Here is a 27586-nt window from a genome sequence, read left to right as displayed (position 1 = left end):
CAAAAACTCTTAAGGTCTCCAAAAGAGATTTCCATTCTTTCTTTAAATATGCTGGAGTTTACAATATCCCATGCTCGTGTTGTGGTCTAAGTTACGTTGGCCAAACTTCAAGAAGCCTTGAGATAAGACAGAAAGAACACATCAGATATGTCAAAAACAACAGACAAGATATATATCGGGCTTATCTTCCCATTTCTCCAGAACCAACCATGTCACCGAGTGTTATAAAAGCTGTACTCCTTACATAGAAGAGGATTACCGCTCTCGTATTTTTAGAGAAGCCATAACAGTCGCCCATTCTGTAGAAAATCTTAATAGGAACCAAGGTTTAATCTTATCCAAGATCTGGAAGACCCTAATTAGATCTCTAAACACACAAGAAATGAACTTTAGTACCAACTATAAAACGATCCTAAACAACAAGTGAAATCTATAATAAATTTAGTTTAATCCTTTATCCAAGTGTGTGCAAACAAAGTTTGCGCCTGAAAGTATCCTCAGGACTAGGGTAAAGTGATACAACACCGGGCGACTCCTTGAAAAGGTGGAGCAAGCTACCAACACTCCTATCTCAGTATCTCCCATAATGCAAAACACATCTCCTTGCAGATATGTATGATGTTATGCATTAAGGGAAGGGCCACTACCCAGACTAGTTTCGACCTTTATTGAGGTCTCTTCAGTGGGAGTTTTGTATGTGTTTTACATTATGGGAGATACTGAGATAGGAGTGTTGGTAGCTTGCTCCACCTTTTCAAGGAGTCGCCCAGTGTTGTACCACTTTACCGCAGCCCTGAAGATACTTTCAGGCGCAAACTTTGTTTGCACACACTTGGATAAAGGATTAAACTAAATTTATTATAGTCTGACCAAGTGAAAAATAAACTTTCAACAAGTGAAATCATGTACGTGCCACACATGTATTGCACACATTCAGTGTTGTTTTGTCATTTATAATTAGAATTCTGTTAGTGTCTAGTCTGTAACGTGCTCTGTTAGCTTTAGTTCCTATCATCAGTCCTGTACCCTGAAGATGCCAACAGCTCAAGTTGGTGAAACTAGTTAGTATTAAATAGTTTTTTCTCAGATACTTGATCAACATTTCCCAAATAGTCAATTTACATAGCTTCTGTGGTCAAGAAAAAATATCGTTTAATATGAATAGAATAACTTGTTCTTATTCACACAGTAAACTATCTGTTCTATGGTGAAACTCAGCCTCTAATACTGTCAATAAAAACTTAAAGGTATACTTATTTTTAGAAGGGCATTGCTTAAGAGTCAGACTAGATAAATTAGGAAGAGCTCCACTTCGCTTCCATCCTCAAGACAGGTTAAGTCCCTCATGCTTAAGAACCTTCCATCCTTCTCTGTCCAATGCAAACTCTTCAGCAGCTTTGAAAGTCCAATGCTGCTCTAAGGATTTTTTTTATATATAAAAAAAATTCTTTCTTTGGGTCCCTGTACCCTGCATAATGGCATCAAACACCAAGTCAGGAAGTCTATTTGGTTGTACTCAAACAATATGGCCAACCAAAGGAATTTATGCCTTTTAAGTATTAAGAATTGTTGAATTACAGATCTTGCAGCACTTGTGCATTAGTCTTATGTTTTCTCAAATGAGTTCCATTTATATGTTAAAGATACCAAGAAATTTTATACTTGATTTTAATCCTTTTCCCAAGGAAGCAAAATTTGCGCATGAAATATGTATAATGTATACGTATAATACCCAAGGTAAAAAAAAATTTCTACATCTTTCTCTCATCCCAGATTTTTATTAATAAGGTCAAGCACCTTTTGTCTACTTGTATATGAGATATATATATGACTTCTGCATTACTTAAACCTTGATATCTCTCCGAGATCTGGCTCCCACTGATGAGACCTCAATAAAGGTCAAAATCAGTCTGGACATGATGCATTGCATTATACATGCCCGGAAGGGGGTGTTGCTTTGTGGGATACATGCTAAGGCAAGTGATAAGTCATTAGCCTCTATATACAAATAGCTCAGACGTGAATATATTTCACGAGCAAAACATTGTTTTACTTCCTTGGGAAAAGGATAAAAACTAAGTATAAAATTAAAAAAATAATAATAATAATAATCTTGGTATCTTTAAAAAAAAAAAAACGAGTTCCATTTATTTTTCAAAAGTATTTCATTTTAAAAGACAATAGTTTACTCTCTACATTTTTTTTTTGCCATGTAGAAAAATGCACTATACTGTACTACCTCAAGCTGGTAGTAGTACAGTATGGTGCAAAAATATACAGAACACAACTTATTGTGTACCGAATGGCATAACTCATAGCGTGTGTACTGAATGGGATGTCAAAGTTCAGTACTTTATTTTCAAACTTGTGCAAACTTTGCTGGTTTTCCAAGTCCCCACTTAGCCCATAAGAAATGCAGTGAACTGTTATTTTGATCCAGTGTCCAATTCTCACTTTCCTATAGTGCAACTTTTTACTAGATAACCATTAGCAATTTAGGACAGCTGACAAAATTGTGTCCAGCAGTTAGCAAAAAAAAAAATAAATAATAAAAATACACACACACACACGGTTGGGGTACTTAAAGGTCAAAGCTGTATAACGGAGAGAAGACCTCCACATATCATTTAAAGGAATGCAGAAAACTGACCAGGACTTCTGACCAAATGTCGAGTCCTCACTTTCTCGTGGCGTACCCTGTTGGGTATCTACCGGGATACTGAACGAACAAGTATGGGCTGGCAATCTGGGATTTAGCCGACCAAATTGTATTCTTATCGGTTAAACCAAAATACAAAATGATGGTACAACATGACAAAATTTCATGCCGGCTGGGTCGTTGTCCGTCCGTCCAGGGAACCAGGACGAACAGCGAAAAGTCAGCTACTGGAACAAATCTGAAAACACACTAGAACTCAACATCCCCAGAGTTAAAGATCGGCACTATCAACATAAGAAGCCTGAATGGCAAAGAAATGGAGCCAGCTTAGGAATTAGATAAGTACCAGATCGACATAATAGGGGTGACTGAAACAAAAAAAGAAAAAAACTGGTGAGATCTTTCTGAGCAATAAATACAAAATGTTATATTCAGGTAATGACAATTAAGGAAAAGAAGGACTAGCCATAGTATTCAACATTAAATATGAGGCTAATCTTCTTGAATGGAAGGCAATCTCAAGTAGAGTAATGTGGGCAAATATGACAAAGGGAAACTGAACAATGAAACTTATTTGTGCCTATGGTCCCACAGAAGGTTCTACTAAGGTAGAAATGGAGGAATTTTTTGAGGCTTTAGAAAAAGAAACTGATACAATGAAAAAAGAAAAGTTGGTCCTTGTTGGGGATCTAAATAGGAGAGTAGGAAATGATCATCAGACATACAAAAATATTTTGAGAAAATTTGAAGAAAAGAGCAAGTCTAATAATAATGGCAAATATCTGTTAGATTTCTGCTTAGGACATGGATTGGTTATTACTAACACCATGTTCCAACATAAAAATGTGCACAAATTCACATGGAGAGAAAAGGCAAGGAATAAGAAAAGTCTCATTGACTATGTTATTGTTGATAGTGATGTTTTCTCCCTGGTGCAGGACACCAGAGTGTACACAGGATTTGAAATTGGAAGAGATCACTATTTAATCTTGAGCAGGATAAAACTGAATTTCATATTGAAAAGAATAACATGTAAGAAAGTTTTAAAGCAAATAAAAGTTGAGCATCTCTCAGATGTGAACTGTACACTAAAATACACAAAGATTATTGAAGGAAAAATGAAAGCGTTTGAGAACAGGAACCAAATCTTGGATATTCGGTGGCAAGACTTGAAACCCTGATTGAATCAGCCAGAGAGGCATGTGGTGAAGTTGTCTGCAAGGATAGAAAAATTAGAACTCCATGGAGGACACAAGAAGTTAAAGAGGCAGTGAAGGAAAAGAAGAAATCATATCAAAAGTTCCTGGCAATTAAGTCAGCTTGTGCTCTTAGAGAACACAGAGACAAATGTAAGAAAGCTAAACAGTGTGTAACACTAGCTAAACAAAAGTCATGGGAGGACTTTGGCAAGAACATAGAAAATAAATATCAAGAAGGTGGCAAAATATTCTAGACATTGTTGAAGAAGCTTAGGAATGGAGGATAGAGTTCTGTAAGGATAGCTAGAGATGATAAAGGTGACATGAAAACGAGAGAAAAAGATATCCTTGAAATATGGAGTACTTACTTTGAAAAACTGTGAAATGAAACAAGCAGTAATGACAGCACAGTGATAAAAAACACTGACCAAGCACGCAGTCAGGAATAAATATCCATACTTGAAGTAGAAAAACCATCAAAGGCTTGAAATGTGGAAAGGCAGCAGGAGTAGATGATATTCAACCAAAAATGCTGAAGTATGGTGGTATAAAAGTCTTACAGTGGCTGCACTGCAAAGTTCAGAAGGCCTGGACAGAGGGATGAATTCCCAATGATTGGAGTAGAGCTCTCATAGTACCCATATATAAAAAGGGAAATAAAACTGAATGTGAGAATTACAGGTGTATATCTCTACTGAGTGTTCCTGGTAAGATAAATGCAAGTATACTTGAGAAAAACGGTTAAGAAGAATTGTGGAAGAAAAGCTTGGTGAAGAACAAGCTGGATTCAGGTCAAATAGAGGTTATCAGGATCAGATTTTCACTTTACGACAAACAGTGAAGAAATCATGGGAATATAGCAAAGATCTGTATTTAAGTTTTCTCGACTTGGAAAAGGCATATGACAAGGTGCCAAGAGAGAAGCTATTCAATATACTACAGTTATATGGTGTCAATGGGGTATTATATCAAGCAATACTTAGTCTTTATTTGAGTTGTAAGTCAGCAGTTAGAATTGAAGGAAGTACAGGAAGATGGTTTAATGTTAAATCTGGTGTGAGACAAGGATGTACATTATCCCCCGCTGTTATTCATTATCTATATAGATCACATTATGAAGGAAAGTGGTATTAAACATTATATCAAAATTGGAGATGTTAATGTCAGCTCTTTGCTTTATGCGGACGATGTTATTCTTCTAAATAAATCTGCTACAAGTCTGCAAGATTCAATGACTAAATTGAATAGCTGTTGTAATAGATATGGTATGAAGGTCAGCAATAAAAAGACAATGACAATGAAAATAGGCAGAATCTTTGAAAATGTCAACTGTGTTGTGAATGGAGAACCTGTGGAACGAGTAAACATTTCAGCTACTTAGGCATGATTTTTAGTGAAGATGGTAAATTAAATATAGAAATAGACAACAGAATCAACAAAGGTGGTATGGTAGGCAGTCAATTGAATAAATTCATATGGCATGAGAGAGAAATTAGTCAGAACACTAAATTAGCTGTATACAAGACAGTGTTCAAACCAGTTTTAACTTATGGATCTGAGAGCTGTGTCAGAAGTAAAACACTTGACCAAAACCTAGAGACCGCAGATGTGAGAGTACTGAGAAAGATTAGAGGCATGAAGAGATGGCATCAATGGCAATATCATATTAAATACAAGGATATTAGGAAAGAACTTGACATTGTCAGCATCCAGGAATGCATTAGCAGAGCTAATCTCAGGTGGTATGGTCACTTAAACAGAATGAGCGAGGAAAGATTAGCAAAATAAGTGTTCTCTGCCAGGTTGGCAGGAAAACAACTCAGAGGAAGATCAAGACATAGGTGGATTGATACGGTACAAAGTGCCTTAGACGATAGAAATATAAGATCTGATAAAGTTGGAGTCTTGACAAGTAACAGGCTGATTTGGAGGAAAATTGTAGATAGGAAGTTAGTAATGATGTAAATTTTTCATGTAGTACTATCATATCCTGTACACCCCTTAAAGCTACATGGCAGGAAATTGATGATGATATATGCAGTTATCCCTCGACTTATGTCCGGGTTCCGTTCCATCAGGCAGGACGTAAGTCGATACATTAAGTGAAATATGTACATATGTAATTACCATGCTGGCAAGTATGACAAGCTTAGGAGATTGCTTGGTTCAGTGCCATGGCATGTAAAACTGCAAGGGCTGGATGTTTATAGTGTTTATAGTTTGCAGGAGGTTATAGCTGACTGTATACCTAGAGTCTGAATAGTAGATCAAGTAGGGGTTAAATGGATGAATAACACCATTAAGCTTGAGTTGCAAAAAAAGAAACAACTGTGGAAGGAATTTAAGGAAAAAGGCGACCTGCAGGCACACGAACGGTATAAAGCACAGGCCAGAAGGGTAACAAGTGTGGTAAGAAAAGCAAAAGCAGATTATGAAAGGAAATTAGCCATGCAAGCTAAAGAGAATCCCAAACAGTTCTTTCAATAAGTTGTAAGTAAAAGAAAAATTGTACACGGCAGAATGATTTTAAAGAATATCGATGGTAGGGAGGTAACCGATTCAGTTGATATAGTTGAATTACTGAGCAAGCACTTTGCAATAGTAAGAGTATATCATCCAGATGGTGACATTGCAGGAATGAATAAACCAATAGATTATATGGGAATTGTGGTGAATGAAGTGGAGGTGAAATTACAAAACCTCAATGTCAATACATCTGTGGGATTGGTTGGTATACCAGCTCGTGTCGTACGTGAAGCTGCTAAAGAACTGTCGGTGCTCTTGGGCATTTTGTTTAATTTGAGCCTCAGGACTGGGTCAGTCCCAAGGGAGTGGAAAGAGGGGAAAATAGTTCCACTGCATAAAGGAGGTTCCAAGACTGCTGTTTTAAATTACCTACCGATTAGCATATCAGGAATTGTTGTTAAGGTCTTGGAGAAATTAGTCAAGAGAAAAATACAGGATTAGATAGATGAAACTGGGATGGGGGACAACATGGTTTTGTGAAGGGTAGATCATGCCTCAGTAACTTGCTCAGGTTTTATAACACGGTGATGGCTGAACTGGATAAGGGTAATGGGTTTACAGTGATACTGCTAGACCTGGCTAAGGCCTTTGACAGGATACCACATGGAATTCTAATCCGTAAACTGCAACATATGGGAATGGATATAGAGTTGGTGAGATGGATAGGAGGGTGGTTGATGGAGAGATTTCAGAGAGTAGTTTACTCAGGAGTAGAGTCCAAAAGACGGCCTGTGACTAGTGGTGTGCAGCAGGGTTCTATTCTTGGACCACTACTGTTTAATTTGCTCATTAACGATATAGGAAAAGATCTGAGAGGAACCGTTCATTTGTTTGCTGATGATGCAAAATTGGGTAGGGCAATAGTGACTGCTCTGGATGTCAAAATTTTGCAGGATGATTTGGATAGATTGGAGGTCTGAGCTAAGGAGAATGGATGTAAATTTAATGTGACAAAATGTAAGGTTATGCATTTTGGGGTGAAAAGATTAGCAGCAGTATATCACATTGGTGGAACTGTACTCCAGGAGATTGATGAGGCCAGGGTTGAAACTTCAACTCCCTATCCATGTTGATGGATAGGGAGTTGAAGTTTAGGGGGGCACATTGCAAAAGTGGCTAAATCACCTCATCGAATCACTTGGATGCTGAAGAATACTTTGACGAGCAGAGACAAGCAAGTTATTGTTCCTCTGTATCAAGCTTTGATAAGACCCCATCTCAACTACTGTGCCCAGATTTGGTCACCTAGGTTTCTTCTTGATGGGGAGGAGGTTGAGAGGATCTTGAGGCAAGTGACCAAGATGATAGCAAGTCTATGGAATGAACCTTATGAGAACAGGTTGAAGATTTCTGGGTTGCAAAAATTGGTTGATAGGTGGAAAAGGAGAGATATGATTGAGACATTCAAATTGCCGAAGGGTTTCTATAGGATTAATTCAGAGGATATTTTTGAGAATAGGACTAGTGGTGGGAGGACTAGGGGACATCCATGGAAGCTGGGCAAGAGTGTGGTTAGAAAGGGTGTTAAAGCTAGGTTTTTTACTTTTAAGAGTGGTGAATGAGTAGAATAAGCTGCCAGTCTGTTGTGGGTGCAATGAAAGTGAATGAGTTCAAGGCAAAGTATGAATGTCGAATAATTGTGATGGACAAGATATTTAGGGCCTCCCTCAATGAATCTAAGGACTCCTTGGAGTCGCCCGTAATAATAATAATAATAATAATTAAATCAACACAGTAATACAGGTTAGGAACTTAACCATGATAAGTATACTGTCATTTTAATTTTTAAACTTTATTATAAGAGTGTACTTTGCATTACTGCCACTATAAAACAGGAAATAATGACCCAAATCTTCCTCCACAATCACATCTTCATTACCTTCCATTTGTGAACAATCAGGCTGCAGCTTTTCTGGTGTAATCTTTTTTTTTTTTTTTTTTTTTTGTAATGAAAATGTCCAGTGTGCTTTGCTTATTCCTCTTCTTTACTTCATAAATTTGTTTATAGCAAACAAACGCATCATCTACTTCCCTTTCTACTAAGAAGCAGCATTCAACATTGGGGTGATAGGGGTCCATGTCTTTAACCATTTTGAGAACATCGCTAACTGCAGAACATTTCTGGAAGACCCTTCACTGTGAATTGTTTAACTACCTCTCCCTGTTTCTCTTTCCTTTCTCGTTCATCCTCTTCTGCAACACGTTGTTCCTCCAGTTCGACCAATTCTTCATCGGTCAACCCTTCAGGGGCACTTTCTATGAGTTGAACTATGTTGTCATCATTCACTTCAAGATTCAAATTGTTTGCTACGTCCACTATTTCTTCACTCAATTTACAAAGGTCTTCATTTTTTTTCAAAACTTCCAAAATCATGCACAAACCTTTTTTAATGTCCTTTTCCATATGCCACTCATACATTGAGAGGTCACTTCATTCCTAGTCACAGCAATATTTTTAATAGCATGATAAATACTGATTGCTTTGCAGAATTGCATGAGTCTGGTCATTTCCTTCATTAGCAGAAATGGCTTGTGAAAAGTTCTCCGTAGATAATAAGCCTTAAACACTGAAAGAACTCCCTGATCCATCGGTTGGATCAATGAAGTAGTTTTGCAGGGAGAAACATGACCTTGAAATTAGTGAAGATCACCAATAAAAGACGGATGAACTGGAGTCATCCGTCTCATATTCCATTATCTTGAATTACCCATAATAAAATCTAAAATTCTACATTTTCTTTCACATAATAGCTTTCCATTTCACTCGCATTACAGTTGATTAAAGCATCTGCAAACAATTTTTGAGTCATCCATGACTTCTTATAACTCCGCTAATGAACTGCAAGAGTATGTTTTCTAATGTTTTTGAAGGCTCGTGGATTCTCACTGTGACATATCACAAATGGTTTCAGTTTATATCCACCCACATTACCCTCTAATAGTATCGTAACATGGCCTTTAAGAGCTTTGAAACCAGGCATAGATTTTTAGCTTTTTTGTGGATGAATTGTCTGCTCAGTCATTTTTTTCCAGGTCTCATCTATATTAAATATTTGCTGTGGCAAATAATTTTCCTCTGTAATAATTTTATCCAATTTCTCTGCAAACTCCTTGGGAGCCTTTTCATCGGAACTTGCAGATTCACCATACATTTTCACATTATGCAGTGCAAAATGGTGCTTGAATCTCATGAACCAACTGGAAGAAGAGTTGAATTCGTAATAGTAATCGGGTCCTGGTTTCTCCTTCAACATGTTGAAGAGACTCAGTGCCTTAGTGGCTATGGTCATAGTGCTCAGAGGTATGTGCTTTTGGTTCAGGTCCTCTATGCATGATGGAAATAGCTTTTCCAATCACCGATAGGACCTTGTCATTGCTTCATGACTATCGTTAAACTTGCAACTTTGTTTCAAGATCAATTGCTCACCTCTTTTTCTGTGATACTTCACTAGGTTTTTAATTAGACGTGTAGGGATAATGTTGCACAACATATTGCGAAATATTTAACGATAAATCCACAAATAACATATTTTTTAAATACAAAATCAACAGAGGAACTGTTGAAGCAAAGTGCTGACTGTCGAGGGAGGTTGCCGCTCAATGCACTGTTGCTAAATAAAAACCTTTTTACTTTACGCTCGAGTCTTGAAAATGTTGAAAATGTTATTTATTCCATTATATGGGATCACGAACATATCTTCGAAAGGACGTGAGTAGAGGGGTGACTATGTATGTGTGTGTGTGTGTGTGTGTGTATATATATATATATATATATATATATATATATATGATGCACAAATAAATCATATGTTGTGTAGATGGTGCAACTGCTGTTTTTTTTAGGAACTAAAAGATTATACAGGTATTAGCACTGGATTGATTGATTGATTCATTCATGGATTAGGGGTGAAATAGCAAACATACTACACCAAAAGGTTACATAGCACTGAAGGTAATAATAGTAAGAAAGAGATAAATCAGTAAACATGTTATATACATGCATCAAGTTTTAGAAAAATCAAGTTAAGCAATGTGATATCTATACAAATAGAATTTATAATCAAATGTGTTTGTATAAATTAATTCTTAGCAAAATGTTAAAAACTTCATACAATCTATCAAAGTCTGATAAGATCTGAGTATGTCTCAGTCAGATTAGTAAGAGCTTTATGTCTTTCTCGACTGAAGTGCTGGCACTCCACTAAAACATGCCAGATAGTAAGACGGATATTGCATTGTTCTCACATAGGTGGGTCATCATCCCTCCACATAGGTTAGATGACTATGTGGAGCCTAGCAAAAGCAACTTATCTTCTGTGTTTTCTATATTGACTAGACTGCAAATGCTAAATTTCAGACAATCTCATGTAATTTATTTGTCAGTGCTTTCTATCATGATGACTACGATTGGTTAATTAGCGCTGATCTTATAAATTGGCTGAAATCTATATAAAGAACTGACATACAGTACATGAAAAAAACATATGGCCAGATCCAGCAGTTGTATCTGTAGTTTCCTGGCCCTTAATTCTAATGTGGCTAGGAATCCAGAACAACTGAATATCAAAATTAAGGACCTTCATTTTGTATAACAGTTGTAGAACCTTGCAAAGCACTTGATGTGGATTGTACATGGAGAAGAGATGGTCTGTAAAGAATGTAAACGGGATTGCATGCAACTGTGCTGTATAATTACTGCAATGAAGTGGGATCTGATTGGAAATGAAAAATTCAAGAAACACAGCAGCACATCCAACAGAAGTCTCAGATTTTGAACAGTCAGTGCAGATGGGAAGAATATCAAAGTGCTTTGCTCTGTGTAGATAAAATAACTGTATGCAGACAGATGGAGTGCGAGACATTCTTAGCTGGCACAGCGAGAGGTTACATTATTGGGCGAAGTTGTCAAGATTTATGCCAATAGCTTGTATTATCTAACACAAATGCCAAAGGAACAGATGGCAGCCTGATGTACTATTGAGCTTCCCAATATAGAGGATGCTCTGGAAGAGACACTATTTTTAGGGCATAATTAAGAGCTATTTCTTTCTAAATGAGAGCAGGTTTATTTGCTTGGACAAAAACTTTGAATGAGCAATATGTGATGATAGATAACTGCAAACTACTCTATTGCAGAACTGTGGATTTAGAAGGACCCCGCTTTGAATGAATAAAGGTAAAGCAATGAAAATCGATCTCAAGCAAAGGATAGCGTCTGAAGGAGATTCAATGCTCATTGCACTCCTCCCTTAGTTAATGAATCCGTGAAAGGAATACAAGTTTTCTGTCAAATAAGTGCTAAGAACTTAGTCCCTGTTGCTATTGGAGTAACCCTATCTGATTCTTACTCAGGATCTGGGCAGTGTGTGTGTGGCGGAAGTGTATACAGTCACTTTTTTTCTGCTGAAAACATGAACCTATTACTAAGAACCCACGAAGAGACAATTTATTGGTTGTTGAAGTTATCTTTCAATTGTCCTCTTATTATAAGAATGACAGTAAAACGTGAAGTCATCCACATACACAGTATTGCCTACTCTGGTAGGAAGCTATTTATTTAGTGATTGAATAAACTTTGATAGCAAAGAGTACCACAATTAAGACAGATCCTTGGGGAACATCCTTTTACTTGATGATATGGCTGAGATGACGTGCTTCCCACTTGGATTTGGAAGATTCAGCTGGACAAAAGTTTTTAATAAGACTGTTTATAGAGGCCTTTTAATATGCCATATCTCCAGGCTGTATCAAGCCTTTTTCATGTCAAAGAACACTAAAACCAGATGTTCTCATTTTAGAAATCCATCTCATGCATTTCCAAACAGTCCAATATTGAACAAAATGTCTAAGAAAGCCATGTCGTGTGTTATAAAGTCGTTAATTTCTATATACCAGAAGTCTGGAATTTACCATTTTCTCCATTATCTTACAAAGACAGCTGATCAGAACAATAGGTTGATAATTGTAAGCATATGTTCAAGCCTTTCTCCATTTTGGGTTGGCAGTGACAATTTACTTATGCCAAGAATTTGGAAACTCTTCCACTTTAAGTATTCTGTTATACAGTAATAGGGAAGATCCATAGAAGGTGATGGTTGATATTTTATCCTCTCATAGTGGATGTCATCAGGACCTACCGCACTGGAGTGAGACAGTAAAAAGAGCTCTTTTTAGTTTCTCCTTAATGAATAGCTGATTACATGACTAACTGATTATTTGAAAAGTTTAGCTGCTGTTTCTCTTGTTGTTCTTTCAATATTAAAAGTTCAAGAGGATGTGAAGCTGCTGCTGAGATTCTAGCAAAATTTTCATCCAAAGTGTTGTCTGCAACAGCTTTGGGTTCTAAGGTAAAATGTTCAACACATCCCTTGATGTGCTAGGGATCAGGAGTTGAGTTTAGTTCACTTTCAGTGGATACAGAAATATCCTTTTTTTTTTCTCTGTGGGAGTAGTGTCTGGTGGTTTAAGCAATATCTTTGCCATAACTTTTTGACAAGGGTTCTCACTGAATGGAATGCTTTTTTGGAGATGTTTCTGCAGTGAAACTGTAGGTTGTGCAACTGATGTGCTCAACAGAGAGGAACTCACAACCATAAAGTTCAGGTATGATATATGAATAGACAAATGAGTTTGAGATGCTGTTTCTTAACTGCCACCTTCTCAGCATAAAAGAAAATCAAAATGGAAGGGGGACTAACTTCCTTTTTGCATCCTGATATTTAAATCTTTTTTCTCCTACTTCTGTCATGCATGGTAATAGGCTGGATGATCTCCCTGACAATTGACACATTTTGCTTTCTTTGCAATACCAGATTTGTTTATCATGCCTTTACCACTTCACTGGGCACAGGTGGAAGAGGGACATTTAAATTATCTCAGTGGATTAGAGATGTAATGGATATTAGGTCAGTCGAGATATCCTGCTTTTACGTATGTTGGAGGCTTAGATGCAAAAGTAAGGACGATGTTCTTGGTCAGAAACAGGTGACCATCCCTAATGTATCAGGATGCACCTCACACTTATCACTCACATCATCTGAAACCCCAAACAGATATCATTGCTATGTCATTTGATAACAGAAATAAGATATGGGACATCAGAATAGTAACTCCTTGATGTTTCAGATGAGGTGAGTGAGGTTGGAAACAGGTGACCCTCAAGTATGAGGATGCACCTCTCACTCTCCCCAATCTGGAACATCAAGGATGATACTATTCTGATACTGCTCTTCTAGACAGTTTAGTGTTTTATGAGGTGTCACCATTAATTGGTTGGGACCTTGTTAGGGCCCTAGAAAATTTGATGAAGGATTCATACTCAAGCATGTTTTTTTTTTTTTTTTGCTTGTTGCCAGAGTACCTCACCTACCATGGAGCCACACAAGGATGTCCACTATCTAGCAAGCAGTAAATGCCAGGATTACCACAGATCATGGGATAGGAGATTTACTGCAACACTGTTGTTCCTTGCAAGCAAACCCACTAGCCAAATGATCCTGGCTGAGATATCCAAGACCACCTGTTTTGGCAAAGCAGAGGCCAAAGTAGTGCAAGACTACAAGGACTCCTCTTTATCTACATCCACAGATCAAACTTTTTGATCTGTGGACTAGGTAATTCCCTGTCTGTGATGTGAGGAACTTTTATCTGGTCTCTTTCGACAGGAGGCGAGTTAGTCAGTTTCATATGGAGGTGGGGATTTTTCTGCCTGGAAACTAGTTTTTTTGTCTCCCAGAATAGGTAAACCGGTGCCGTGAGCATACACACCTACTGAACAGGACACTCTGGGAGGCATAAGGTTAACCACCTTATCCCCGAGTTACGGTTGCAAAGTCCAAGAATAGTTGGAAGGTAGTGGGCGTGTAAGTGCCTGTTAGGACCACTGATGATGATCACTGTCGATGTCTGCATAATTCTTTATTCATTCATAGTTAGATGGAAGAATACAGTGGGAATGGGGAATAAGAGGAAATACTCTTGGACATGACATCAATATAGAGTGCCTGGTCATTGGCATAACATGCCCCTGACAGTGCCTCTGAGATACCACTACTAGGACTGTCCAGGCATGATCTGGCAGAGTATGTGCCAGCTGACCAGGAGGCCTATTGACTCGTTACTGTGCACTATCTGGCAGCCAACCTATAGCATCACTATAGGTTGTTTTTACTGACGTACCCTCCAAAATGGAAATTTTAAATCTAAGTATGTTTGGCATGCCCTTGAAGGATCACTCACATCGCATGAGGGAAAAAAGGAAGGGGGGGGGGACTGGAACGCTACTCTTGAAACCAAAAATGGTGCTTGGCCACTTCAGGCTTTCAATAGGCCAAGTGATAGTATTTTACTGGGCAATGAAGTTCATCTCCACCTAGAGGGGCTAGTTGGCATTTCCTTCAATTAAGAAGGTATCTTTTATAGGTTTGACAGAGTCCCTTTTGTAGAAACAAGCTGCACTATGAGAAGGGTAACTGAGTTGACAGGGAGAGGCTGTAGTATGTGCATGGCCTGCCCATTTACAGGCCCAAGGTATGGGCAGGTATGAATACAGCAATCCCTCGATTAATGCGCCATTTTTTTTTTCTATACCCAAATTTGATTAGTGCACCTGTATACATCTTAAAATTAAATGTTACAGATTTTAAAAATTTTCTATCTATACATTTTTTATGGCTATTTTAAAAAAATCACTGACCAGGATGAAATAATTTAGATACCGATTTAAAACATTTTACAGAGATATTTTGAATGACATACTACACTATTTCCATGTACACTATGTTCCAAATTTGCCACCAAAATTTATGTCATCTGCTAATCACATAACATTTTTATGATCATATCTCATGCCTCCTTTGCAATTGTTTTCCTGACTTTTTTTATTTTAAAGTATTTTCCCAACTTTTCATCATGAGTAAAAGAATTAGTAAGCAAAAAAGTGGAAGTGTGAAAAAGATTCGAAAAGTAATCTCATTTGAAGAAAAACTTGACAATAATAAAGAAAATTGAACAAGGCGAGTCCAGAGCAAAGATAACACAAGAACACAAAAATGGATGAATCAACTATAAGAGCAGTTTTAAGCAAAGCTGATCAATATAAAGAGAAAGGTAAGGCTGCTTCAAGTTCATCATGCATGCACTCGAAATCAAAGTATTATGATTGAATTGGAGACTTCTTTCTACATGGATCAAAGATTGTAACCAAAAACAGATCACGTTAAGCACTGATCTTATCAAATCAAAAGCATTAAGTTTCTTTTCAACCGTGAAAGAAAGAGCTATAAAATTGACCTGGTTATAGAGTTGCAAAATCGAATGAAATTACTGCTAGCAATATGCGAGCCATTTGGAAGCACATTCTTCCACATTATGCAAATGATTTTAGAGGCTTTTCGAATGAATCTAAGTTAATTAAATCTCATTCTGAGAAGTTGAGTGATTCTGACCTGTTAAATTTAGATGCACAACTGGAAAATCCTGAAAAAAATATGAAGAAAATCACTGACAAGCCCAAAGAGATTTCACAGAAACGATTTGAAAATATTTTTTGTACAATCAAGTTTTTAAGCAGCAATGCTTAGCTGACCTTGATGAAGAGAGGAGGAGTAAAATTTGCAGAAGTAGTAGAAGAGCAATAGGGCCATGCCATCAGTTGTATGAAAAAACAGAATGCCCACCGAACTACATTAGCTCAATTCTTTGTTAAGAAGCAGAATAATAAATTTATATTCTGAATATGTTTTGTTGTCTTTCAGCTTCATGGTTTTCCTTTAACTAGGCTCTGAGATATATCATAATTCTTTTGTAAAAAAAATTAAAGCTCAAAAACAGAAATTTGAGGAATGAATTATACTTTTTCCCATAGGTTATTATATTCGATTAATGCGCCCATTTTAAAGAACGCATCAGGCGCATTAATCGAGGGATTGCTGTACATATCATAAGAGATACACAGCTATGAACATGTTGCTACGTCATAGACTAGCTTCTCATTAACATAATGACCTCAATAAGAATTAATAGTGATTATCATTATAGTTAGTTACTAATTATGGGATCAAGTATTGGCATTTATGAATAAAAAAAATTCTGCTGAGTATTTGAGTTTTTTTTTTAATAACTACTGAAATAATGATGTCTAACTGCTGGAACACAGTTATCTGTATATATACAGATTAACAGAATAGAGAATTTTGCTACTTCAGGAAAGAATGGATTTTAGGACGAAAAACAGATTTGAATTTTCATACTTTGTGAATTTCTCGGTGGCAAATTCTTTTAACAGAATAAATAATCTGTTCTTAGAATAAACTGAAAGTTTATGCTTTTTACTATGTAAAAGAAAGGAACAATTTTGTAATGCAGTTAACTCTCATTAGAGAGAACTATGAAGGGATAATGAAAATGATGTTATAGTAGACAGTTTGCTCTGGTGATTTTTTTTCCTCTTTAGAATATTGTGCCTATGTAGCTTCCTTCAGGGGTGTTTAAGTAGTTTTATTATAGCAAGCAATATTTTTTGAATTTTTTTTTTTTATAATGGTGGTTGCTACAGTAAGAATCAACTGTATTATGAAAACTTTCTTCTACTGAGGTGCCTTGGTCTCTCATGATGATTTAAGAAATTTTTTGGGATACCATCAAGGAAAAACTATTCAGTATTGACTCTTCAAATTTGTTAAGCATTCTTGTTATTTTTAGATGACAGTGTAGAAAAGTTTTTAGTTATTCTTTTTCTTTGATAAAGTAGGTAGAAATATTTGAAAAGACAATTTTTATTTCTTCAAATGAACTTTAAATATATGAACCTTATATTAACATGTTTTGTTAACTGCTATTAGCTTAGACTCCCAAGATATCTAAGTTTGAAATTATGGGAGGTAGTATGAGTTTCAATATACTTTTATTTTGTACTATGATTTTTTTTTTTATCATGCATATATTCTTTGTATAACATAATTAAATTATAATTTTGCATTGTTGAACTAAAGCCTTTTGGCTCTTTAATTTAGTAAATGATCAGATATTTTCTTTATATTTTTAGAAAAAATAAATATAGTGAACTAAATTTTTTTTTTCCCCCTTTAGGAAATAACTTGTGTGGAATAACACAATGCAGTTAACTATTATGGAAAGGAAACCGAAGTGTTTTAAGGGTTCAGCCGCCTTAATATTTTTTATAAAGATACCCTAAAAGTATACAGGTAGAAAATAAATAATTTAATTTCTGTTTTATTTTAATCATAGTAACCAAAGAAAAAGAAAAAGTGAGCGAATGTTATAACCAGTGGTGAGCTATAAGGGGCTCACGCAAGCCCTTTGTTAAATTTTTCTCAAATTTGCGAGCCCCTTGTTCTTCTGGTTTACTTTTTTTGTTTTTTCAAAAAAATAAATAAATTTGAAATAATGAATTTAGTTTAATCCTTTATCCAAGTGTGAGCAAACAAAGTTTGTGACTGAAAGTATCTTCAGGACTGGGGTAAGGTGGTACAAGCTAACATCACTCCTATCTCAGTATCTCCCATAACGCAAACTGCACATCTTGCGGATATGTCTAATGTTATGCATCAAGGGAAGAGCCACTACCCAGACTAGTTTCGACCTTTATTGAGGTCTCTTCAGTGGGAGCCAGGCCCAAGTGGAGATATCAGACAGAAGCATTAGCAAGGTCATCTCTACCTATAGGAGTTGCCAAACGGTGTGCTACCTTTTTAATAAATTACTCTGGATTTAGAGAAAGATGTTGAAAGTTTATTTTTCATTTGGTTAGACTATAATGAATTTAGTTTAATGCTTTATCAAGTGTGAGCAAACAAAGTTTGCACCTGAAAGTATCTTCAGGACTGGGGTAAGGTGGTACAACACCGGGCAACTCATTACAAAGGTGGAGCAAGCTACTGCGAACGAGATTAGATCACATCACATCTATTTTCACATAAAATATGAATTCAAATCAATTAAAACATTTTTTATCATAAAACTGAATGTTGAAAGAAAAATTTAACTATAAAAACAATGCAAAAAGAACAATATTTTTAATTAAAACTTACGAATTATTGCAGCGTAATATTATTAAATGGGAAGACACAACCACCTCCCACAAAGGTCTAGGTCAAACTGACACAATACAGTCACTAGATAATATGGCACCACTGATTTGCCATTGCTTATTGTGTCCTCTGTGTGTGTGTAAGAAACCAAACCAGAGCAACTTACTGTAATTATGATTTTTTTTTTTTTTTTTTTTTTTTTTTTTTTTAAACGGGCTTTATTAGACACTGGGCCTTATTTGCCTCAGGTACCTTAATTGTAAAAGTATTTTTACCCGTTAAACATGAAAACGATGCGAGCCCTTTGTTAAAATTTCCATAGCTCACCACTGGCCATAACCTGTTATCTCATTCCTCTATGGATTTTGCTTTCAGTAAAGATCAAACAGTAGTTTAAGTTTTATTTATGTTTATGTTTTTATTATTTTGCAATCTCTGCAATAGTTAGTAGAAGTCCTTTACACAGAAAAACACTAATTCTAAGCAATAATAACTACAACACTTATGGTACAACCATTTATCTTATTTAGGAAAAAAAGAAGTTATTTTCAAATAAATAAAATATAAATCAGCTAAATTTTAATTCCAAATATCAAACGACTGTTATAATTTCTACTGCCTGGAAATAAACAGAAAAACTGCATATCACTGACAAGAGCAGCGATTACATATAGCATATCCAATGAAATATGCTGCCATGTTGTAAGTCAAATTAACTATTAACTCGCATTACAAAATAATTGAATAATTATAATAAATACAATACACTGAATGTAGGTATTGCAATAATCTAAAACTGATTCATTTACAGAACATTAAAAATGCACATACCTGCAAAATTAGGTCCTGCAACTGCTGAGTTTTGAGACGGATCCTTTCAATTCGTCTTTGTTTTTCCCGCTATTCAAGAAGTAAATTAGATAACTTCAGAAAGAAAAAAAATGAAACAGAAATAAGTGACCATTTTATCTGCTCTACTTTACTTATAATTTGATAAGAGGAAACAACTCTTACGACAGCAAATAACCCATTTGTGATACATGAGAACTTTTGATTATATGCTATACATCTGCTACATATATATATAAAAAGACTGAAAAAATCCGAATCTTAGATGTGAATGTGAAGTTGCATCTTTACATTTACTAATATTAATTAGTAAAACTGGCTTATTCTGTCAATAGTAAGTGTCATGTTGCAGACTTTTTGGTTGCCTATTTTTGACAATAAAGAATACAGTCATACTGTATTCTTCATTGTCAAAGGTAGGTGGTTTTTTTTTTTTTCCTGAGAGGGCAATCTCTCACACATCCAGTAAAGAAGTATGAGTGATTGGTGTTAACATTTTAAAACTTTCAATAGATTCATCAACGGAAGTAGTTCAAATTGAAAAGAATACTTTTTTTGGTGTGTGTGGGGGGGGGGGGAGAACACACTTAATTTTTGATTGGAAAGATCAAAAAAAAAAACCCTACTGAACTTTGCCTCCAAGATTATATATTCTTAAGGCTTAATTCTTAAAAAAAAAGAGCAGATGGGGAAAAATGTTTTCCCTCTTTTCTTCCAATTAACAATAGAAACACACATAAAAAACACACAAAAAAAGAAACAATAGAAAAATAACATATGCAATAATATATAACATAACTGCTGACTTTCAACTCTAAGTGAAAGAACATCAACCCCTGAAAAAAAAACACACAGCAGAATTAACATTAAACCAAATGTTAATTCTGCTGTGTACTTAAACCTGTACTTCATACTTAATTCAATTCTAACTGCTGACTTACAACACAAATAAAGACTAAGTATTACTTGATATAATGCCCCATTGACACCATATAACTGTAGCATATTGAATAGGCTTCTCCTATTGGCACCTTGTCGTATGCCTTTTCCAGATCGACAAAACTTAAATGCGGATCTTTCGTTATATTCCAATGCTTTTTAAACATCTGTAGTAAAGTGAGGATCTGATCCTGACAGCCCCTATTTGGCCTGAATCTAGCTTGTTCTTCACCAAGATTTTCTTACACATTTCTTCTCAAACGTTTCTCAAGTTTGCTTGCATAAATCTTGCCAGGAACACTCAGTAGGGAAATACCTCTGTAATTCTCACATTCAGTTTTATATCCCTTTTCATATATGGGTACTAGAGAGCTCTATTCCAATCATCGGGAATTCATCCCTCTGTCCGGGCTTTCTGAACTATGCAGAGCAGCCACTGTAAGACATTTTATACGACCATACTTCAGCATTTCTAATCAAATATCATCTACTCCTGCTGCCTTTCCACATTTCAAGCCTTTGATGGCTTTTTCTACTTCACGTATGGATATGTACTCCTGATTGTATGCCTGTTTAGTGTTTTTTTTACCACTGTGCTATCACTGCTTGTTTCATTTAACAATTTTTCGAAAGTAATTACTCCATACTTCAAGGATATCTTTTTCTCCTGTTTTCATGTAACCTTTATTAACTCCTTTTACAGCACTCTTTCCTCCATTTCTAAGCTTCAACAATCTCCAGAATATTTTGCCACCTTCTTGATATTTATTTTCTATGTTCATGCCAAAGTCCTCCCATAACTGTTGTTTAGCTAGTTTTACACACTGTTTAGCTTTCTTACATTTGTCTCTGTATTCTCTAAGAGCACAAGCTGACTCATTTGCCAGGAACTTTTGATATGCTTTCTTCTTTTCCTTCACTGCCTCTTTAACTTCCTTGTCCACCATGGAGTTCTGATTTTTCTATCCTTGCAGACTACCTCACTATATGCCTCTCTGGCTGAATCAATCAGAGTTTTCTTCAAGACTTGCCAATGAATCTCCAAGGTTTGGTTCCTGTTCTCAAACTCTTTCATTTTTCCCTCAATAATCTTTGTGTATTTTAGTCTCCAGTTCACATCTGAGAGCTGCTCAACTTTCATTTGCTTTAAAACTTTCTTACATGTTATTCTTTTCAATATGAAATTCAATTTTATCCTGCTCAAGACTAAATGGTGTTCACTTCCAATTTCAAATCCTCTGTACACTCTGGTGTCCTGCACCAGGGAGAAAACATCACTATCAACAATAACATAGTCAATGAAACTTTTCTTATTCCTTGCCTCTTCTCTCCATGTGAATTTGCGCACATTTTTATGTTATTTGAACATGGTGTTAGTAATAACCAGTCCATGTCCTGAGCAGAATTCCAACAAATATTTGCCATTATTATTAGCTTTGCTCTTTTCTCCAAATTTTCCCAAAATATTTTTGTATGTCTCACAATCATTTCCTACTCTGCTATTTAGATCCCCAACAAGGACCAACTTTTCCTTTTTCATTGTGTCCGATGCTTTCTCTAAAGCATCAAAAAATTCCTACACTTCTACCTTAGTAGAGCCTTCTGTCAGACAATAGGCACAAATAAGTCTCATTGTCCAGTTCCCCATTCTGATATTTGCCCACATCACTCTACTTGAGACTGCCTGCCATTGAAGAAGATTAGCCTCATATTTTGTGTTGAATACTATGGCTACTCCTTCTTTTCCTTGATTGTCATTTCCTAAATATAACATTTTGTATTTGTTGCTCAGAATGATCTCACCAGTTTTTGTCTTTTTTATTTCAGTCACCCCTATTATGTCGATCTGGTACTTATCTAATTCCTTAGCTAGCTCCATTTCTTTGCCATTCAGGCTTCTTATGTTGATAGTACTGATCTTTAACTCTAGTGATGTTGAGTTGGGGTGCGTTTTCAGATTTGTTCTAGTAGCTGACTTTTCACTGTTCGCCCTGGTTCCCTGGCGAAAAAAATGGGGACCTTGTTTAACTGGGCGATGCCCCAGCTGGCATGAAATTTTGTCATGTACCATCATTTTGTTACCTCAAAGATTACTAACTAAATTAATTGCTCAACAAAATTTGGTTGGTAAGAAAATAAGCAAAAATAATAAAAACCTAAAAAAGTGACAAAACATTAAAGCACAAATAAAATGTATATATGAAACTTTGTCATTGTCATCCCAGAAATCTAACTAGATGGATTTTACTTAAAATCAAAGCCGAGCATCCCAATGTTTTGTCACAAAGCCTGGTGAAAAGCCCAGTTAAATACATTATCTCCATAACACAGACACTTCTGAATCATGCATGTGTCAATCATCTGCTTAAGAGTTAAAACTAGATAACAGAGGAAATTGCATAGTCTAAAGGAATGCAGAGAAATGACTGGGGTTTCTGACTTACAATCATCACATCTTTGTGGTGTGATTCAGCCAATCAAACTGTATTCTGTAGACAAGTAGGGCTTTCCTTTCCTAGAAACTCATTTTTAATCTTGCAACTCAAGAAAACAGAACAAGAACTAGAGTTATTTCAGATAATATACAGTGTTAGGGACCATGAGATTGGCAGCAGTTTTTTGCTGCTCTCTTTTCTCTGAATGCCAATTAAATTATTGAGAGCCATGGGCCAGGTATTGTACTGTGTTTGGGAAATTAAAGCCATTAGTGGATTTATCACAATTAAATTTCAGGGGGGGCTGGGATGTGTCACCTAGTTGAAGGGGGACTAGTTGAAGTCCCCAACTGTTTTAGCCGGGGGGGGGGGGGGGGGGAGCTATTGGAACAAACTCCAATTAGGCACCATCAACATCAGAAGCATCCATTATAACTGTTAATTTAAATCTTTTTATATGTAAAATTTTTGGCTATACAGTCGATCCTTGAACAATGTGGGGGTTAGGGGTGCCAACCCCTGCTACTGTTAACCAGAAGCCTGACCGATAAGATAAAGAATCTAACACATTTTATATATATGTATGTAAGTATGCTATATTCTTACAATAAAATAAGCTAGAGAAAAGAAAACGTTATTAAAGGAAATATATTTACAGTACTGTACCATACAGATACAGTAAGTTTACAAGATGAATTGTATGTTTGTTAGTACCTACATCAATATTGTCTTATAAGATACGAAACACACACACACACACACACACACACACACAAAATGAAAACACCGAATTTGCATACAAACTCTCTATGGCCTTAATCAGGCTGGGATATAGTGATGTATTTGCCACGTGATCCAGATTGATTAAATAAATTTACTGCATTTTAAAAGACATTCAAAAATACAATTCACTATAGAAAAAGAATTGACTTTCCGCACTTCCTAGACATCTATCACACATAAGTTTTGATTGCTTCAATCTTTTTTTCCCTTATAGGAAGATACTAACAAACAGTTACACTATCACCCAATCTGATAGAGTACCTTAAAACAATGGCACACACACAAGGAAAGAATGCTAGAACACATCCATTCCAACAATACAGCTCTTCCAGAACTCAGTTATGGTCAACTCAGCACTGTTACAAACTCACTCACTAAAATAATTGCAACCTATACTGAAGGAAATTCACTGTAACTATTACTGTGGTCTCTATGAGTTTGCTTCTGAATCAAACAGCACCCTTTCTTTACTAGATCACTAAAACATCTATAAAATAAATTAATGACCATGAAGGCCAACTCAGAGAAAAACTATTTCCATCTAAAGCATGCCTGAATAAATAGATCCACAGAAACTCTTCTTCCAATTTCTTAAAGATAAACTGCATCTTGTGAAACATATAGGTTCAGCTTAGTTTATTGTGAACAGGTTAGAACTTTTAAAATCTGCCTCAAAGACTAGGTGAAAAAAAGTACTAGATAGAAGTTGTTGCAAATCAGAGTACTTTTGGAGTCAGCATCAGCAATGATGCATTCCTCATTTAGCAACAAAACTGTTGTATTAATTAACCTAAAATTTGGGAAATATAAGACCACTGTCATGACAGGATGCTATTCTTTTGTCTATTAAAATTCAGAATTGTTTCTGTAGTTATGAGCCTGGAGTGTCATGTACTCTGTTGGCAAGTTTATTTTTTTAGCTCCAAGGATGCCAGTTGTAGCCAGAAAATTATCAGCAGATTAATAATTATCTTATTCTGCAGTGTTGCAAGTCAATACTGTCAAGGTCAAAACCAGTCTGAGTACAAACTGGTCCAAGTCTTGTATAAAAAAAAAGAAGGGGGAAAATAATAATAATTACACACAACACAATAAATACAAACAAAATGACCAAAACATTATATTAATTAATATGCAGGAGCTGGAACAATTTAGTTATTGCTGTAATGTGCTGTAGCATGATGCATGTCACATCAGTTCCACGGTTGTTAGACTTTTGATGAACACAGACCAAACAAGGTGTAGGATCAAACCATAGTTTATATTACGTTATGTAGAGATAATGAATATTTCTTTAAATTTTCTTATAGAAAATTGATGATCAATATAAGGCATTTCTGTTTCTTGAAACTACTTGGCAGCCTGTACTTGTGTGGAATCCCAATCTGTGCTTTTTTTTTCCCCTGCTCAATATCTTTTATTGTGTTCAGACATGCATCTCTCTCTCTCTCTCTCTCCAGGCCATTTCATCCGGCCTAGATAGCAGATGCCACAAGAGCAATGAATTTTGTTAATCTTCAGTCTGTACTCACTGAAGGAAAGAGTATGCTTCAGGTAATAGTTTTTCATTCCTTTTTTTCTGACATACTGAAAATGTTCCAAACTCTGCTCCATGATGTTTTTATCATGACTATCTTTTGTAATTTATAGTGGTGTGAAGCAACATGTAAGAATCTTCCACTTGTGGTTGGTTTTCTATATAATGAAAAGATTAATCTTTTTTCCTCTTCAGATACTTTAAGAAGGATGTCAAGAAACAATAATTTTCTGTGATATTCCAGTTCATATAAACTTTAAAGTGAATTAATTCATCTGTTTTTTTTTTTTTGTTCCTGACTAAACAAAAGAAAATATCAATCCATTGAGATTTGCCAGGGCTGGTGACAAGGGGGAAACCCATGGCAAGTCCTGTTTTGTTCCCAGTAATTATCTTTAAGTTACTGAAAAATTGGTTTGTGTTAAAAAAAAAAAAAAAAAATTCTCGTACGTTATTTTGAAGGAAAATTACAATAGCCAATTAATGCACTATAACATACACAATTCTTATGATCCCAATGCACTACAAAAAGTTGTAGGAATGATAGAGAAATATTCAATGCATCTTTAATCACATTAGTCTGTTACAGGTAATTAAAATTCACCTCCAAGTTTTGACACTCCTGTGCAGAATTTGTCGGCAGCCCAAGCCATTTGATTTCTTTCTTTTCTTTTGATATTATGTTCATGGCCATTAAAACATTTAAAGCATCATAAACTCTTCTCCTGATGTTTTTCTGGTCATAAGCCTGTAAAATGTGAACATTTATTAATTTCTTTTTAGTATACATATAAACTAAGAAAACCAGCATAAACAAACTTATAAAAAGCAAAAGAAAGGATAACAAATATACATATTACTTTGCAGCCAAAATACACTGGTTTCCATAAATTAAGGAAAAAAGAGAAAATTATGATAACTCAAACTGTATGATGAATTTTTATTCAATATGGTGAAAGTATGATATGAGATGTAAAAAAAAAAAAACATCCCAAAATTCAGTAAACAAATGGATACATTTTTGGGTCAAACAAGGGATCAAAATAATCTTGAGATTGTCAAAGTGCCTCAATAAGGAATGTGGCCACCTCTCACAACAATATAGTTCTCAGAATAATGGTGTGCATACTGTTTATAATGGTGTCCAGGAACCCAGGTGGTAATAACCATTGCTCCTAGAAAGTGCTTTTAAGCTCCTCAAGGTTTTGAGGAGTGGGATTGAAAACAGCAACACATCTACTTAGAGCATCCCAGATATGCTCAAAAGGATTAAGATCAGGAGACCTGGCTGGCCAGTCTATGCATACAATTGTCTCTTCTTGAAGATAATGATCCACAAGCTTCATTCAATGAAGACGAGCATTATCATCTTGTAAGATAAAGGTTCTCCCCTATCACACATGCACAGGGATGAACATAGGGGTCTAGGACCTCATCTCTATAAATTGCAGCATTCATGGTTCTCTTAGAGAGCACATACAAGTTGGTGTGTCCACCTAATGAAATGCCTCTCCATATCCATCACACTACCTCGACTGTAAGTCGTCCCTTTCACAGATATTACAGGGATGATCACACATCTCTCCCTGGTTTTATCCAGGATCAGAGCACACCTGGTATTGCTTTGCAGAGCAAATTGGGACTTGTCTGCAAACAATACTGACCCAATTAGTTATGGGTCAAGTTGACATGGAGTCCATCCCATTTCAATTCTCTCCTGATGTGTGGGGAGAGGTTGATACAGAATACCAGTCATCTAGCATACAGACCATCCTCATGGAGCTTTCTGCACACAGTGGAGCAGATACCAATGTTTCTGTAGCTGACACACAATCAGATAGTAGGTGATTCAAGGTGGGACTCCAGTTTCGCGAGCAAATAATTGGAGATGTTGGTCACACACTGCAGTTGTATGGCATAGCTTTCCTTCACTATAGCTCTGGGATGCTGTTTGTGACTGATGGAATCGGTTCCACAGTCTGTGAACCATGGAATGTCTACCATCTGGCTACCTCCAGCTGACTTTGACTGGCTTCTAGCCTTACAATAGCTCAACACCTGAATTAATCAGTTAAATGATATCTTGCAGGTGCATTCAAGAATTATGCTATTGAAAAACATCTTGTTCTCACTTTGGACACAAAATGGAAACCCACTCCAAAACATCCATTTTTATGCAGTTACTCATTTGCTTTTAACTGTAGATGAGTTCTGAAGAAAATTAAAAATTAAAATTCTGAGGTAAACAGATACATCAGTGCAGAATCATTAAAAATGAATATATTAGGGAAAAACCCGATACTGTTAGCATTCAGGAGTGTATGAGTAGAGCTAATATAATGTAGTATATGGTCACATTAACGGAATGGGGAAGGCAAGATTAGCAAAACAGGCGTTTGATGAAAAAAAAATCAAAACAGAAGGAAACAAAGATCTAGGCAGACTGATGCAGTTAGAAGTGCTTTAGAAGACAAAAATAGGATGAACCAATACTGGAATCCTGACAGGTAAGACTAATTTGGGCCGGCAGGGAAGATGGGGTTGTCGGCGATGGGATTATGTTATTTCTAACTTCTCATGTAGTACTATCAAAAGTACCTTGCACCCCC

At 36.0% G+C, this 27586-nt stretch overlaps 1 protein-coding gene across 1 annotated transcript in view; it reads right to left on the bottom strand.

The window, feature by feature from the left end:
- Positions 1-27586, bottom strand: part of Dp (transcription factor Dp) — a 230932-nt gene that overhangs the window by 63471 nt on the left and 139875 nt on the right. Inside the window, exons 6-7 of the mRNA XM_090414181.1 lie at positions 25582-25795; positions 19266-19334 (exon numbers count right to left, since the gene is read on the bottom strand). Of these exons, the coding sequence (XP_090270307.1) occupies positions 19266-19334; positions 25582-25795 (283 nt within the window). The remainder of the gene's footprint in view (positions 1-19265; positions 19335-25581; positions 25796-27586) is intronic.

The sequence above is a fragment of the Typopeltis vanoorti genome, chromosome 24 (assembly GCF_054136105.1).
Source record: "Typopeltis vanoorti isolate ZY-2024b chromosome 24, IOZ_Tvanoo_1.0, whole genome shotgun sequence".
NCBI lineage: Eukaryota > Metazoa > Arthropoda > Arachnida > Uropygi > Thelyphonidae > Typopeltis > Typopeltis vanoorti.
The sequence above is the reverse complement of the archived record's forward strand: the minus strand, read 5'-3'. Positions and strand labels throughout refer to the sequence as shown.